The 13,218-nt window shown below is 47.2% G+C and overlaps 7 protein-coding genes across 7 annotated transcripts; 3 read left to right on the top strand and 4 right to left on the bottom strand.

Moving 5' to 3' along the window:
• Positions 1-162: 162 nt before the first annotated feature.
• FVEG_13821 (hypothetical protein) lies at positions 163-1,325 on the bottom strand (the record flags this gene model as incomplete). Its single annotated transcript, XM_018903169.1, has 3 exons — positions 163-723; positions 779-1,186; positions 1,248-1,325. The coding sequence occupies 3 exons, from the start codon at positions 1,323-1,325 to the stop codon at positions 163-165; spliced, it is 1,047 nt and encodes a 348-aa protein (XP_018762074.1).
• A 611-nt stretch (positions 1,326-1,936) lies between these two features.
• FVEG_13820 (hypothetical protein) lies at positions 1,937-3,443 on the top strand (the record flags this gene model as incomplete). The annotated part of the gene is made up of 3 exons (XM_018903168.1): positions 1,937-1,989; positions 2,055-2,239; positions 2,302-3,443. 3 exons carry the CDS (start codon positions 1,937-1,939, stop codon positions 3,441-3,443), a joined length of 1,380 nt encoding a protein of 459 aa, XP_018762073.1.
• On the bottom strand, positions 3,372-4,521 carry FVEG_13819 (hypothetical protein). The gene is made up of 3 exons (XM_018903167.1): positions 4,153-4,521; positions 3,737-4,101; positions 3,372-3,685 (listed from the first exon to the last, which is right to left on the bottom strand). Exons 1-3 carry the CDS (start codon positions 4,455-4,457, stop codon positions 3,537-3,539), a joined length of 819 nt encoding a protein of 272 aa, XP_018762072.1. The 5' UTR covers positions 4,458-4,521; the 3' UTR covers positions 3,372-3,536.
• Positions 4,522-4,771: 250 nt separating this feature from the next.
• FVEG_13818 (hypothetical protein) lies at positions 4,772-6,569 on the top strand. Its single transcript, XM_018903166.1, has 3 exons — positions 4,772-5,398; positions 5,505-5,945; positions 5,998-6,569. Exons 2-3 carry the CDS (start codon positions 5,879-5,881, stop codon positions 6,435-6,437), a joined length of 507 nt encoding a protein of 168 aa, XP_018762071.1. The 5' UTR covers positions 4,772-5,398; positions 5,505-5,878; the 3' UTR covers positions 6,438-6,569.
• Positions 6,570-6,623: 54 nt separating this feature from the next.
• Positions 6,624-8,129, bottom strand: FVEG_17613 (hypothetical protein; the record flags this gene model as incomplete). Its single annotated transcript, XM_018906853.1, has 1 exon — positions 6,624-8,129. The coding sequence occupies one exon, from the start codon at positions 8,127-8,129 to the stop codon at positions 6,624-6,626; it is 1,506 nt and encodes a 501-aa protein (XP_018762070.1).
• A 6-nt stretch (positions 8,130-8,135) lies between these two features.
• On the bottom strand, positions 8,136-9,296 carry FVEG_17612 (hypothetical protein; the record flags this gene model as incomplete). The annotated part of the gene is made up of 1 exon (XM_018906852.1): positions 8,136-9,296. One exon carries the CDS (start codon positions 9,294-9,296, stop codon positions 8,136-8,138), a length of 1,161 nt encoding a protein of 386 aa, XP_018762069.1.
• A 2,106-nt stretch (positions 9,297-11,402) lies between these two features.
• Positions 11,403-13,157, top strand: FVEG_17611 (hypothetical protein; the record flags this gene model as incomplete). Its single annotated transcript, XM_018906851.1, has 1 exon — positions 11,403-13,157. The coding sequence occupies one exon, from the start codon at positions 11,403-11,405 to the stop codon at positions 13,155-13,157; it is 1,755 nt and encodes a 584-aa protein (XP_018762068.1).
• Positions 13,158-13,218: the final 61 nt, after the last annotated feature.

Below are 13,218 nucleotides of genomic sequence, written 5' to 3'. Positions count from 1 at the left end.
AGTTCTATGTGGTGACTATTAACTCTGAGTCACAGTTATCAAAATGTCCGAGTGCATCTCTTTCTCACCTCATTCAATGCGATCACTTGGTGAACTTCACAGTATACAGACATAACGTTAAGAATTTCTTCAATAAATGTAATACGGAGTGGATACAAAGGACTAGTTCTCCCGTCCAAGTAGCCATCCCAAGCCATCAGCCGCATCCTTGGCAAACCTAGCGCTTGCACTATGAGTCGGGTAATCATACCAAAACACATGCGGCAACCCCTCATACACAACCGTCCTGGTTTTAACCTGACTCTCAAGCCGAAGCTCCCTCTCATAGATCAAAGCCTCATCCCTCAACAGATCAGCCCCACAGATCTGAAAGAACGTAGGGGGTAAGCCTCTGTGTCCCGTTGGCCAAAGAAGCGGGTTCCAAAGTGGTGAAGCAAAGTCTGGTTCGACAGCCTTATCATATACCTTTGTAGACTCTGCAGTGAGCGCCATACCATTCTTCAGCTGTTCTCTGCTGTTATACAGAGGTTTGTACTTGTCAGTAAGTGCTTGTGGCATCAGAGCAGGCGGGACACAATGGTAAAGACCAGTGAGTGGAGGAGAGAGCTTTTTGTCCCGAGCTTTGTGAGCCAACGGGATGCTGAGATGTGAACCAGCAGAAGTCCCGCCAAAGACAAAACCACGCGTTGGGTCAGCCTGAAGAGTAGCCGCGTTCTTTGATAGCTGTTTCATTTCATGTTTAGCGAAAGAAGTCTTCTTCTTGGGACAATTGACTTACCCATATCAGAGCGTCCCAGCAATCGTCATAAGCAACCGGGAACTTGACTTCTGGAGAAAGCCGATACTCCAAACTCACAGCAACGCAATCGTATCTCCGAACTGCTTCAACACAGGTTGGCATCTCCATCTCGGCGTTGCCAAGAATGAAGCCTCCGCCATGAATAAGCACAACAAGAGGGTGATCCATCTTTGGCTGGTCAGTCTTGCGACTATAGACAAGCGCTCGGACTTTGAATCCGTCCCTAACAGGAATATGAATCTCTTCTTCAGAAACCTCATCTTGCATTTTGGAGCGAAGAATATCGGCATCTTGCTGGAAGAGACTGTCAAACTTGGCTCGCGTTTGCGCTAAGGTGAGATGCTCAGTATTGGCAGTAAACCTCCCCTTTGCTCCATTTTTGATCATCTACACAATGCTTGTTAGTAGTTGCAAGTATTGGTAGCCGCAATGGACAATTCTGCCTGACATTTTGTAGCTCATTGTCAATGGCCGCAGCCAAATGCCATGTTTCAGGTTTATTGATGTCAAACGTTTGAGTGATCATGTTTCAGAAACGACAAAACAGTCAAGTAAATTCTGAAAGGGTACGGCGTAAAACGTGAACATGTGAGAATTGGGTAGAATATGAAGCGCATTAATAGGCATCATAATGATTTGGCTTTGTTTAACTAGGTACAGCTCGGTATAAAGCAACAGATCCCCTTTCTCTACTAATGGTCGAAGTAATTCAGCAGGTATCGGGTAAGTACGTCAGCGCGATCGGCATTTTCAGCTTCTTGGTCGCTTAATTGACCTGCAATATCGCGCCAGCTGAATCTGGTTAGTGGCTGGACCAAGCGGTGGCTGGACCAAGCGGTCAATTCTGCGATCGGCTAATTCCCATGTCATGAAGAAATGCGGCCCTCAATTTACAACGGAATTCGCGGGTAGCCGAGAGCTAGACTAACCTTGGCAGCCTCTGGAGTCCCTTCAGCGACAGGTGGATTTGAATCATAGCCGATTGGAGTTCCATATTTGACCTCACTAAATTGCTTTTATATACAAAGTTCCATCAAACCATATCGCTTCTTTTTTGCATCACAATCTCGATTTCCTCAAGTCACATCCCGTTCCTAAAAAACGAAAAGCCCTCTGGTTTCATACATCTTGAGCAAAATGTCTTATACCCAAACAGAGCAGCTAGAGCTTTCGCAGCAACTTGTGCTTGAGTACGCCTACAGATGCTTTGGCGCGCCATGAAGTCTGATGCACTCAACTAACAACCGACAAATAGATGCGACCTGCTGGATCAGAGATTTGCTGCTCTTAAGAAGTCACTCGTCAAGCCTGAGAACAAGCAGAAGGTAATTGAGTCATATGAACGTCTGGTCAAGATTCTAGGCAAGGAGGTCGATCACATTGACAAGCATGGAGCTGCTCTGGTCCCAGAAATTGACTTCGACGATGTTCGAAAGAACGGTATGTGATTTCCTGACAAATGACCTGAAATGCTTCAAGATGTCCTATTCTAACTTGCTTAGGTGGAAATCTTCCTGATGACTTCATGAAGCTGGTCCATGAACGGGGCTGTTTGATCCTTCGAAACGTCGTCAGTGAAGAGCAAGCAGTCAGTTGGGAGACAGCTCTAAAGGACTATACCAAGCGTCATCCAGGCGTAGGCGGTCATCCCCACCATAAACCAGCAGCCTGGAACGTCTTCTGGACCAAAGCACAGATGGAGATGCGAACCCACCCAAGAGTCTTGGAAGCCATGAAATGCGTCTCCAGATTATGGCACGTATCTGATCCAACGATCCCCATTGATCTCGACAGTCAGGTCATCTACCCTGATCGGATCCGTATCCGATATCCTAGCAATGATCCAGGACAATTTCCCTTGGATCCGCACATGGACAGCGGGGCTATTGAAAGATGGGAAGATGAGGAGAACCGAAAGAACTACGCCGCTATCTTTGAAGGCAACTGGCAAGACTGGGACGCGTGGTCTGCGGATCATCGTGTCAAAGCCCAAAGTGATCTCTATCACACCGGAACAGCTTGCTCAGTATGGAGAAGTCTTCAAGGATGGCTGTCCCTTTCGAACACGCAGACTGGCGAGGGAACACTGCGAGTACTGCCCAGTCTCAAGCTATCTATGGCATACATCATGCTGCGACCATTGTTCCACACAGGAGAGTACAATGATTCTCTGCCTACGTTTCCCGGCGCCACTCCAGGTCAAACTCAATTCTTCCCGACTATCGAGGGTCATCCAGATCTCGACATCAAGCGAGCCATCGTAGGTATTCCTCCAGTTCGACCTGGCGATTATGTCTTCTGGCACTGTGATCTGGTCCATGGAGTAGATCCCACGAACCCTGGACTTGTCGATTCAAGCGTGTCATACAACGCGTGCAATCCGCTGACACCCTATAATATTGAGTCTCTGCTCACAACTCGGGAGTCCTTCCAGAAAGGAGATGTTCCAGTTGACTTTACGCGATCTCATGGTACCTGGGAAAGGGAATATGACCATGATGATTGCGGAGCCAAGGTTGAGAACATTCTTACCAAGGCGGGTTTTCAGGCGATGGGTCTTGAAAGACTCGATACGGAAGAAGAGGGGCTGACACAGGGCCAGAAGGAGGTGCGTGAGATGGCTAATGCGAAGTTGGGACTATGAGTAGAAGAGAGATAAGATCAAATTGAAATGAGTGTCGCGACTTGCGTCTTTTATTATAACTGTATGATATTTTCCACAAATAACCGAACCCAATTACTCCCATACCACCGCTCTCTCTGGTGCAGGCGTCTGATCGATAGGGACAACTTCGGTGGCGGTGCTGTTCCATTCTGGTGTCTGGGTTGCTCCACCTCGGTACCAATTTGTCTCGGGATCTCCAAGACACTCCCCTACGGTCACAGCTAAACAACAATTAGTAAGACACGTCTCGAAGCAAGAAACCCAAAGCTTACCTCTCTTTCCACTTTGAAGAGTAGCCTGAATAATTCGAGGCAGGATATTCTGAACAGTATTCTGATGAACGTCATGCATAAGAACGATAGAGCCGCTATTGTTAAGCCCAGCGTAGAATGAAGCTAAAGAGGGTTCGGCACCACCGGATGACGAGTACTGCCAATCGTTGGTGTCGATATCAGCGATAATGACCTTGAAGCCCAATTGACCAAGGACTCCAAGCGTGCGAGCGTTGAAGCTAAAATAGGGAGGACGCATGTAAACAGGATACTTGCCGATGATGTTGATGAACTCATTGCTCAGAAGCGACATTTGCTGCTCGACGTCGAAATCTGCAAGGCCTGCGAGATCTGGATGCCCATAGCTACATACCATCAGTAACTACAATCTCATAGGGTTGATGCTCTGTACATACGTATGTGACGCGACTTGGTGTCCCTCTTCGATCATCCTGTTAACAGTGGCTTGGTAGTCCATGATATTCCCAATGTTGTAGCCATTGAGGAAGAACGTGGCCCCAATTCCAGCTGAAGCAAGTTGATCGAGCACAGAATCTGTGTACACGAATGGGCCGTCATCGAAGGTGAGAGCAATGGTGTTTGGCTGTGTGCAGCTATAAATAGCAACCCCAGCTGAAATGTCTCTTTTCTCCGGGTAAACAGGGATCGATAGTGCGGAGATAAGATGGCATAAAGAAGCCAGTACAGCGAGACTGTGCATTGTAAATATCTGCGTCAAAGGACACAAGAGATAAAATAATAAGGAAGAATAAGGATGCGCAAATAAGCCAAAGACGAACTCACTTCAAGGTATTATTATAACCAACATATTCCCGCATCCGAGCAGCTGCATCTGTTGAGATTGGCCCAACAACAAATGCTCGTCATCGTGTATGCAAGGAGACAGAACCAACACGATAAGGTTCTCGGGTTTCCAGAGCGACAGGGGCCTCTCGGGTGATTTCCAGGCGCTAAATATAAAGGTGGCTTCACTGGCACAGAACACTATTGGCTTGGCTCAAACGCAGATCCGAAGAATGAGCTGAGACAGCATAATTCAAGAATTATTTATTAGAGGGCACTTTTGCTTTTTCTCAACCTCTTGATTAATTCTCACCGTCAATTGCTTAGCATTTTGTTACTTAATCCTTTGTTGCCGAGAGGACAGGATGCAGATCCTTTTCTGTTTATCCTGAGGGGTTTATCTTGTGGTGACGTGATCAGTGCAAGCCACATTTTTGACTCGTTTGTGCCTTCATCAACAACACGAAAAGGGAGCTTTCAACAAATAGCATAGATTTGACATACACTGTGAGCAATTTAGCTTGGCAGTACCCTCAGTTCCGTCTATTCTTCAGCAGCCCTGCATATCTTGTTAAGAAGGACGTAGATAGGAACTCAATCTTGGAAGGCAGGCAAAGTATGCTGGATCGCTGCTTTCCCTTAAGGTCCGGTTTTACCCTGTTCAACTCACTTTCAGCGCTTGCTGTGTGTCCAGTGCTGCTCCAAATCTTGGATCCGAGACACACGAGCTGATGGTTCATGACTGCAAGCTTCGCATGCCAATCCGTGAGTGACAAGTGAGTTGTGATCGCCTAATTCTCCAAGTTGGGAACGACAAGTAAGGAACCCATCAGTCACTCGAGTCTTAACAAAACACTGGTACGTGGTTTCCGATCACTGAACCCAAGAGATTTGCTCGTTGCCAACAACAGACAAAAGTCCGACGGGTTCTCAAGCTTGTGTCACCATCTAATTATGACCCTAGCATATGTCGCTTACATTAATCTGTGATTTGCTGCAGCACATGAGAACACGTGAACCTCAGTGCTTGAAAGCCTGTCTGTAACACCTTATGTTAGCAATCGCCGTGCAAGATACTCGAGCTCAGTGCAGTATTAACCATCCTGGTATCTCACCGATGGGCAGATACAGTTATCCTAGTAGGCATTCCCTACCCCGAGCTGCTTTAAACATCGCATGTCCATGAATTAGTCGCGCTGTAGAGAGTACAGAAGACATAAATAAATCCCCTTTCCAGCTCCTCCCATCTAATCTCCCAATATTTTATTTTCAATCTATCTATTGTCTTGCGACAACTTGATATTGTCCCTTCTGTATCCCGAAGAGCAACCCGAAGCCATGCCAAACAACGATACAGTCTCGCAGACGATCACGCAGAACACTCGGGATGTCTCCCCGGCTTCCAGTAAGTTACGGTCTGGCATCAACTTTCTTAAAATTTCGTTTAACATAATCAGTTCTTGAGGACGGGGTCGAATGGAAAATCATATACCACGAAACGGAAACACGGAACGACGTTGAGAACATCACGGTAGAGCCCAATGTCGAAGGTCCATACGTCCTCCTCAGGGTCGAGTTCAAGAAGCCCAACTCCCGCCATGCTCTGGTTCATTGGTTCACTGAGCGCGATATTCACCTAAAGAATGAGAAGAAAGTGCTATCGTACTGGCAAAAGCAAGGAGGTCGCCAGAACGCCGTAGAGCTGCCTTCAGATGTTGTACATCTTCTGCGCATCACCAAAGAAAAGGATCTACAGAAGGATCAGGGATATGGAACGAAAAAATACCTTGTCCAGTTTGTAGGATGCCCAGCGAGTCAGTCGGAGTGGTGGTGGGCTTCTACAGTTTATATTGAACTCTACGAAGAATGGGTCTCTCGTGTGGGCGCCTCTAACTGAGATACTTATTGTACTCATATAAGTATCTGGAGTTGAAGAGAGACAGACAAAAGCTATCCCAGAAACTACAATTTAAGCACCACTTATATATATAAAATCTCCACTACATGAATATGATATACTAAATGCGACTAATCATAAGGCATTGAATAAACTATTAGATGCCTTGTTATTTATCATTGTTAGTCAGCCCAGTTTGATCCAAGACTCTTCCACGTTCTTGCCATAGATTTGCACCATCGCGCCTTTGCCTGACCAGTCGGTGAGTTCGACTTCAATCGACTCTCGTGGAAGCAGAGTGAAATAGTTGTCCGACCAGGTCAACGGAGTTACGTCTTTGCCGTGCTTACCTACCAGGTTGAGCTGGATGAATACTGCGGGGACTGTAGCATTATTCTCAATCCGAAGCTTCCAAACCCCAGAAGTCTTGTTGCTGGACGCTGACGCTGCAATGGCCGCTTGTTCCATCGTGTTCAGCGCAGTGAAGTTGGCGGACTGTTTAACGTCGACAGAATACCATGACGTGGTGGTCCAGTCTACTAGATCCTTTTGTTTGGATAGCCAGTACGCGTTGCGACTGAGCACCTTTTCGGTATCATCGTCAACCAAGAGCAGGCGAAGCACGCCAACTTCCGTAATCCTCTTGATGGAGCTACTGATATCGCCGATCCTCTGAGATTTATTAGGCTCTGTGGTATAGTGAAGCTTCTGATGAGAAATATAGTTCCCCTTCAGATCCACTAAGTCGACATGAACTGAGCGCGGACCCGATTGATCAAGGGACTGGTTGATGGTCCAGATAAAGCTCCTGAAGTAATCGAAGGCTACATGTTCCACTCCATTGGCAATCTTGGTGCCAAAGTACGATCCAGCAGGGTGAAGATAGTAGTCAAATTGGTTCCAATGGAGACTCGGCCAGGCGTTATTCAGCATCCAGTAGATCAGACCAGTGGCTGGACGTGAAGCGCTCCATTGGCTTGCCCAACCCTCGAACTCAGAACGTGTTGCTTCGTAGTCCATCATCTGTGCCTTCATCAGGTAGTCGTCTAGAGATGTAGGCTTGCCGTACCGAGCATACAGCGCCTTGTTGTAAATCGACCGATCATAGAACTGCGAGGTATTCTGTGACATGTGATAAAGGCCCTTATTTGGCTTCTTCCACAAGTCCTCCATGTCTTTGTCCGTCAGAAACCTGGTGAGACTTCCTTTAGTAGGCGTCCCGACGCCAGCGCCTAGCTCACTTCCGAACCCAAAAGAGGATCCGGACCTGTTGTCTGTTGGTTCTCTATCGAACCAATAGACGGGCGGAACCCAATCATAAGGCCCCTCCATCTTCATTCCGGAGGGGCCAAGGGCCTTTGGATAACCACGCTTCGCAGCCGAGGAGATGACGGGGACTTGCCACCCAGCATCATGTAAGCCTTCAAGGTATATCGCTGTGGCCCGGTCATCGGGCCAATAGTCGCTACCCACGAGGAAGGCGATCATACTTGGGTGAGTTTGCATCATGGCCGCCTCGTGCCTTATGGAAGCGTTGGCGGTCTCGTAGTCAACCTCAGACCATCTTTGGGGAGGATTCTGGGAAATGTCATCGTTGTAGGGCCAAGCCTCCCACCGATCGCAGCACTCCCAGCCAGCGATGATCATGATGCCAAGTCTGTCAGCAATGTCGTAGAGCTCAGGATGCTCCATCTTGCCCTACAGGCGGATAGTATTCATGCCCATGTCCAGGACATAGCGTGCTACATATCCGAAATATTGGGGGTCCCACCGCAGAAACATGTCGGATGTATAGCCGCCGCCTCTGATCTGGATTGAATAGCCATTCACCTTGAACAAAGTGTCGTTGTGCGTATTCAGCTCAGATGAGACGGTTCGGATGCCAAAACTGGTACGAGGACTGACATCTGAAGTGTCGTGCCCGATAGAGTAGCTCAGCTGGACCGAGTAAAGTGGTTGTTCACCCCAAGCTGCTGGCCACCAAACCTGTGGATCTTGAATCTTTGCTGGGAGCTCAACAGTTGTTGAGTCCTTAGCCCCGAGACGTATAGTTTTGGTAAGCGTCTTGAGGTGTTTGCCGTCGGGAGTCTTTATCTCGGCTTTGGCAATAAACTTCACTGGCCTTTTGCTCAGGTTTCGGGCCTGAGCCCTGACGGTGATGTTTGCACGGCGGTTTGTGTTTTTCTCCATATGTATATCCATGTCAACAAGCACGCTCACAGGACCCATAAAGACGTCGCCTGTCTGTTTGATAGTGATATCCCTCCACACTCCAGTGCCATTATCAGGCGGATAAGGATTCCAATCGACAAATCCGACCGCTAGGTGCTTTTGATAGTTTGTAGGAAAGACTTTGACTACAAGTGCATTTTCCTTTCGTACGAGAGCCGTGATGTCGTACGTATGGCCGCCATAGGAACCAGACTGCGTAATGTTGTCGGCGATTTGCTTGCCATTGAGAAACAAGTCTGCAGCAGGGGTGATTCCATTAGTTTGAAGGAAGTAATGGCGCTTTGGTGATGTAGACAAGCGGAATTGGTTCCGATACACCCAGGGAGTAGTGAATGGGCTCTGATCAAAACGGTCAAGGTTATCAGAGTACCAGAGCCCATCAGGACCGTCTGTGGCATAGGTGCCTTCGGCCAAGAGGCAGCCCATTAAAGTGCATCGAGATACAGGCGCATGATGCCAGGATGAAGTATCGACGCCTGGCTCGGAAAGAGCTGCAGTGTTCTTGGAGACTTTGCACAATTGTTGAAAGTCCCAATTGGGGATTGCATCCTGTTTTCCTGGCCAAGTGGCCAGAGGTTTGTCGTAGATAGCGGCCGTGAGAAAGAGGAATGTCAAGAATGCAGTCATTGCACGGCCATCAACACGCTGTTTTCATACAAGTTAACAGTTCAAGTAAAGCATGTACGCTGAAAATGATCTGATGTTTTCTCCTCACGGCTTATGTTTATGTAAGCTGCTACGTTACCCCAAGATGGCTACGTTACGATGAGGCTGAATTTATCAAGGGGAGGGGAGAAAACGTAAGGTCTTGATCCTAGATGATAAAAAGACTTAGGCAGCTTAGTTTAAATTGAGGTTAAATTCTCGTAAGTTTAATTTAACAGCATGTTAAAATGTCTGATGTTTTCTTGTTCCCTGACGTCGATGCCTCGCGAACCTCCAAATCCAAGAGAAGGCAAAGACCTGACGTCATCGTGCTTACAGCGTCTTGGTAATATGTCAGGAACACATACGGTAAGGCCATCGCTTTCAACTTTGCAATAAGGCCCAACCGAGTTTCTGTTGCACTTGAGTCGGTTGCGATTCGGTGGAACTTTGCACCGTTCTGGCTTGATATGTCTCTACGCCCTTAATAGATATGAAATAGTCTACATTTTAGCGTTTTTATCTAGAAGTAGGACACTAACATTAGCCAAGGTTCAGGCAAGCTCATAGAGTAAGCCAAGGGAGTGCTTAACTGACTCCTGGTATAACGCATTAATTAAAGCGTTCTCCTCTATAAGGACCACTGCCGTGTCCGCATTGAGGTTGAGACCAATCTAAGAGAACCGAGTATTGCTAGTCCACGGTAAGGTGAAAAATTGGGCTCATAGCGAATCACTTGGTCAATATGAGTAAGTGTACTGATCGGCTGTCACATCACCGGAACCCAGCAGCACTTGGTCCTCTAAGGAGATTGAGGGAGTATGTAAATTGCGACCGGCCTTGGCTATACCAAGTAGCCGTGTTATGCCACTGTGGGTCCGTTTGTTGGGCTTGGCGCTAGTACGAGTGAGCTACGGTAACAAGACCCTGGAGATATCAGAGTTCTCAATGATGTTCTACAGAACAGTTTAGTAAAGCTGTAGAGTCTTACACTGCTTGAAAGCTGGAAATTACGCAAATTATTGCCACAACAGAGTGGCTATCTGAGATAATAGAAGGATCATGTTTACGAGCAAGGTCATCTTCAGAGCTACACTCAGTACTCCATGTTTACCTCAGAGTCAGAACCCTTGGACGCCGTGCCCCCGGAGCTTCCGGCTAAGACAGAGAGTATATATATAATAGACTCATGATAAACTTTAGCTATAAGTCTTAGCTGCATCTAGGGAAGTGGGCAATGGCAAGGTTCTCCAGAATGCTGGGTTCTAATTAACCCGAGGTCTAATAACCGTAATCCTGCTGTATTTCACCCTCGGCTAAAATACAATAAAGAACATCGCTAGCAAAATAGAGGTAACCAGAGTGTATTTACAGATATCATATACTACCTTCTATACTTAAGACTTTATTTAAGCCCTTATTATAGTTATTGTTATTGCATTCACTTACGTATTTTATCATATCTGTAAATTGATAGTAAAGAACCAGACTAAATATAACTAATGGAGTTTTCCTCTATGCAGTGGCTTTGGATTAGTATGTACTGTTAGCTTTAAACCTCGGCTAGTTGAAATGGATGGAAAGTCCGCGGACTTTAGGAAGAATTGTTAGAAGTAACCGATATTCACTACTGTTAGCTTAGAAGAGACTTAGCGTAAGTCAAAATTGGTTGAATGATTGGATGATATTGAGTAAATGAACCGAAAGAGAGGGGAAACCTGAGGTTCATCCTTATAGCTTTGCATATCTTATCCTAAGTCTAACCTTTAGTGACATGATTACTGTAGAAGATGGTGTAAAGCCTGCAGTAGTTCTAGGCCAGCTGCACTGAACTACTGTACTCGGCTGTCAGTGACCCCTCATTTTCCCATTTTGGACTGCCCTGGCTATCAGTGCTGATTTTGAAAGAGATGATTTATGAAGTCGGGAATGCTGTGAGTGCAATTTGTCAAGGGAGGGGAAGTTTGTGTATATAAGGCAGCTAGAATTCTTAGAAGATGTAGGTATCCTACCTGAACTAAACTTTATACTTCAGTTTTCTTCATCAATTGCCCCTTAACAAACATCTTTTAGAAATAGCAGAGGAACATGAAGGCACATACACCCAAGCCACTGAACAATGGCACAGCCGTTGAGCAAGTTGAAAAAGCCACGTCTCACAGTCTCTCCTGCCAGGAACCCGAAGATGGCGACTTCAAGATGACTTGGCAGCTATGGCTAGCCATTATGTCGTTCCAACTCGGCTACATGTCGACACTCTTTTCGACATCCATGACCTCCACGATCATGGCGGAAATCAACGCAGATATTGGCCCTAGCACAAGCTACACTTGGATGGCATACGCTCAACTCTTCTGCTGTTCCGTTCTTTGTCCCTCCTTCGGACGTCTAAGTGATGTCTATGGCCGCCGCAATTTCCTTATAGCAGGCAACATCATTGGTGCAATTGGATGCGTGGTGGCTGCGACTGCGCATGAAGTCAGGACTGTCATCATTGGAGCTGCCTTCATTGGCGTGGGCAACGCGATACAGGAGTTAGCACTGACGTGCCTCTCCGAGTTAGTGCCCAGAAGGTCGAGATTCTTGGCTACCGGTCTTCTTCAGGCATCGGTATTCCCTGCCTCTGTGTTCGGACCCGTGATTGCGTTTCGCATTGTCAAGGATGGATCGTGGCGTGGTACCTTCTGGCTGGCCTTCGCCCTCGATCTCGTGGCCTGCGCCCTCACAATACTGTTCTATACGCCGGCTCATCAGTATCAGCCAGTCGAAGGCAAGACAGAGCTTCAGCGGTTTCTTGGTCTCGATTGGTTCGGGAACTTCCTTTTTATCGCCGGCATTACCCTACTTGGTACCGGCTTGTTAACTGGAGGCGAAGAATTTCCTTGGAAATCTGCTACAGTTATCACATTGATGGTCGTGGGCGGTCTATTATTAGTGGCCCTGCTTCTCTGGGAGATGTATACTAAAGTAAAGGAAACCTTCTTCCCCAGGGAGTTCTTTACTTCTATTCGAGGCAGTGCCATCCTCATTCAGGCCGCTGCCTTTTTTGGTATGGCTTACTACTCGACATACACGCTTTGGCCCAAGCAAGTTGCCATGCTCTACACTCACGACACCATTGCAGTCGGATGGTACGTATCTGCATTTGGTGCAGGTGGCTGTCTTGCTGGTCCCATCGTAGGATACCTTATAACCCAGTTCGGACACGCACGCTGGGTACTTACGGGAAACCTCGCGATTTTCATGGCTTGTTTGGGGGCCCAAGCTATTGTCACCCCAGGTTCCGATATTGCGTCAACAGTACTCGTAGCACTGATTGGCTTCTGTGTGACGTCTGTCACGGTTGCAGCAATCGCTATGATCCAGTTGGACGTACCACATAATTATATCGGCACTGCAACGGGAGTCGCAATTACTTGTCGTTCCATGGGAGGGGCTATAGGACTTGTAGTCTACTCGTCGGTCCTCTCTTCACGCTTCACCTCCAATCTCCCCTCTAAGGCGGGTATCCCCCTTGCCATGGCTGGTGTAGATCCAAAGACCATTCCCGGCATTCTTCAGGCCCTTCTGAGTGGCAACCTTAAGGACCCTGCACTTCAAAGTGTCCCTCCAAACATTCTCGCCATTGCAGTCAAGGGTATTAAGTCTGCTTTCGCGTCTGCCTTGCGCATCACGTTTCTCACCAGTATCTCCTTTGCTTCTGTTGCTCTTGTACTTGTGGCGTTCAGTGCTGATGTCAATCATCTTATGACAAGACAAGTAGATGTTAGATTGGCAGGAGATAAACGGTCAGGCATAACTGCTAGAAACAGCTCACTCTCTGAGCCTCATACGACTGAGTAAGACTTACTACCTATTGGCTTGAGTTAGGAGAAGGGCAGAATCAAGTTAGGTTGAGTAGATA

Source organism: Fusarium verticillioides, chromosome 10 (assembly GCF_000149555.1).
Source record: "Fusarium verticillioides 7600 chromosome 10, whole genome shotgun sequence".
Taxonomy (NCBI): Eukaryota; Fungi; Ascomycota; class Sordariomycetes; order Hypocreales; family Nectriaceae; genus Fusarium; species Fusarium verticillioides.
The sequence above is the reverse complement of the archived record's forward strand: the minus strand, read 5'-3'. Positions and strand labels throughout refer to the sequence as shown.

Coding starts and splice junctions, on each gene's coding strand:
- FVEG_13819 (XM_018903167.1), bottom strand. CDS start 4,457: ATGCACAGTCTCGCTGTACTGGCTTCTTTATGCCATCTTATCTCCGCA. Junction 4,102..4,152: donor CACCAAGTCGCGTCACATAC/GTATGTACAGAG, acceptor GATGGTATGTAG/CTATGGGCATCCAGATCTCG. Junction 3,686..3,736: donor TCTTCAAAGTGGAAAGAGAG/GTAAGCTTTGGG, acceptor ATTGTTGTTTAG/CTGTGACCGTAGGGGAGTGT.
- FVEG_13818 (XM_018903166.1), top strand. CDS start 5,879: ATGCCAAACAACGATACAGTCTCGCAGACGATCACGCAGAACACTCGG. Junction 5,946..5,997: donor GGATGTCTCCCCGGCTTCCA/GTAAGTTACGGT, acceptor TAACATAATCAG/TTCTTGAGGACGGGGTCGAA.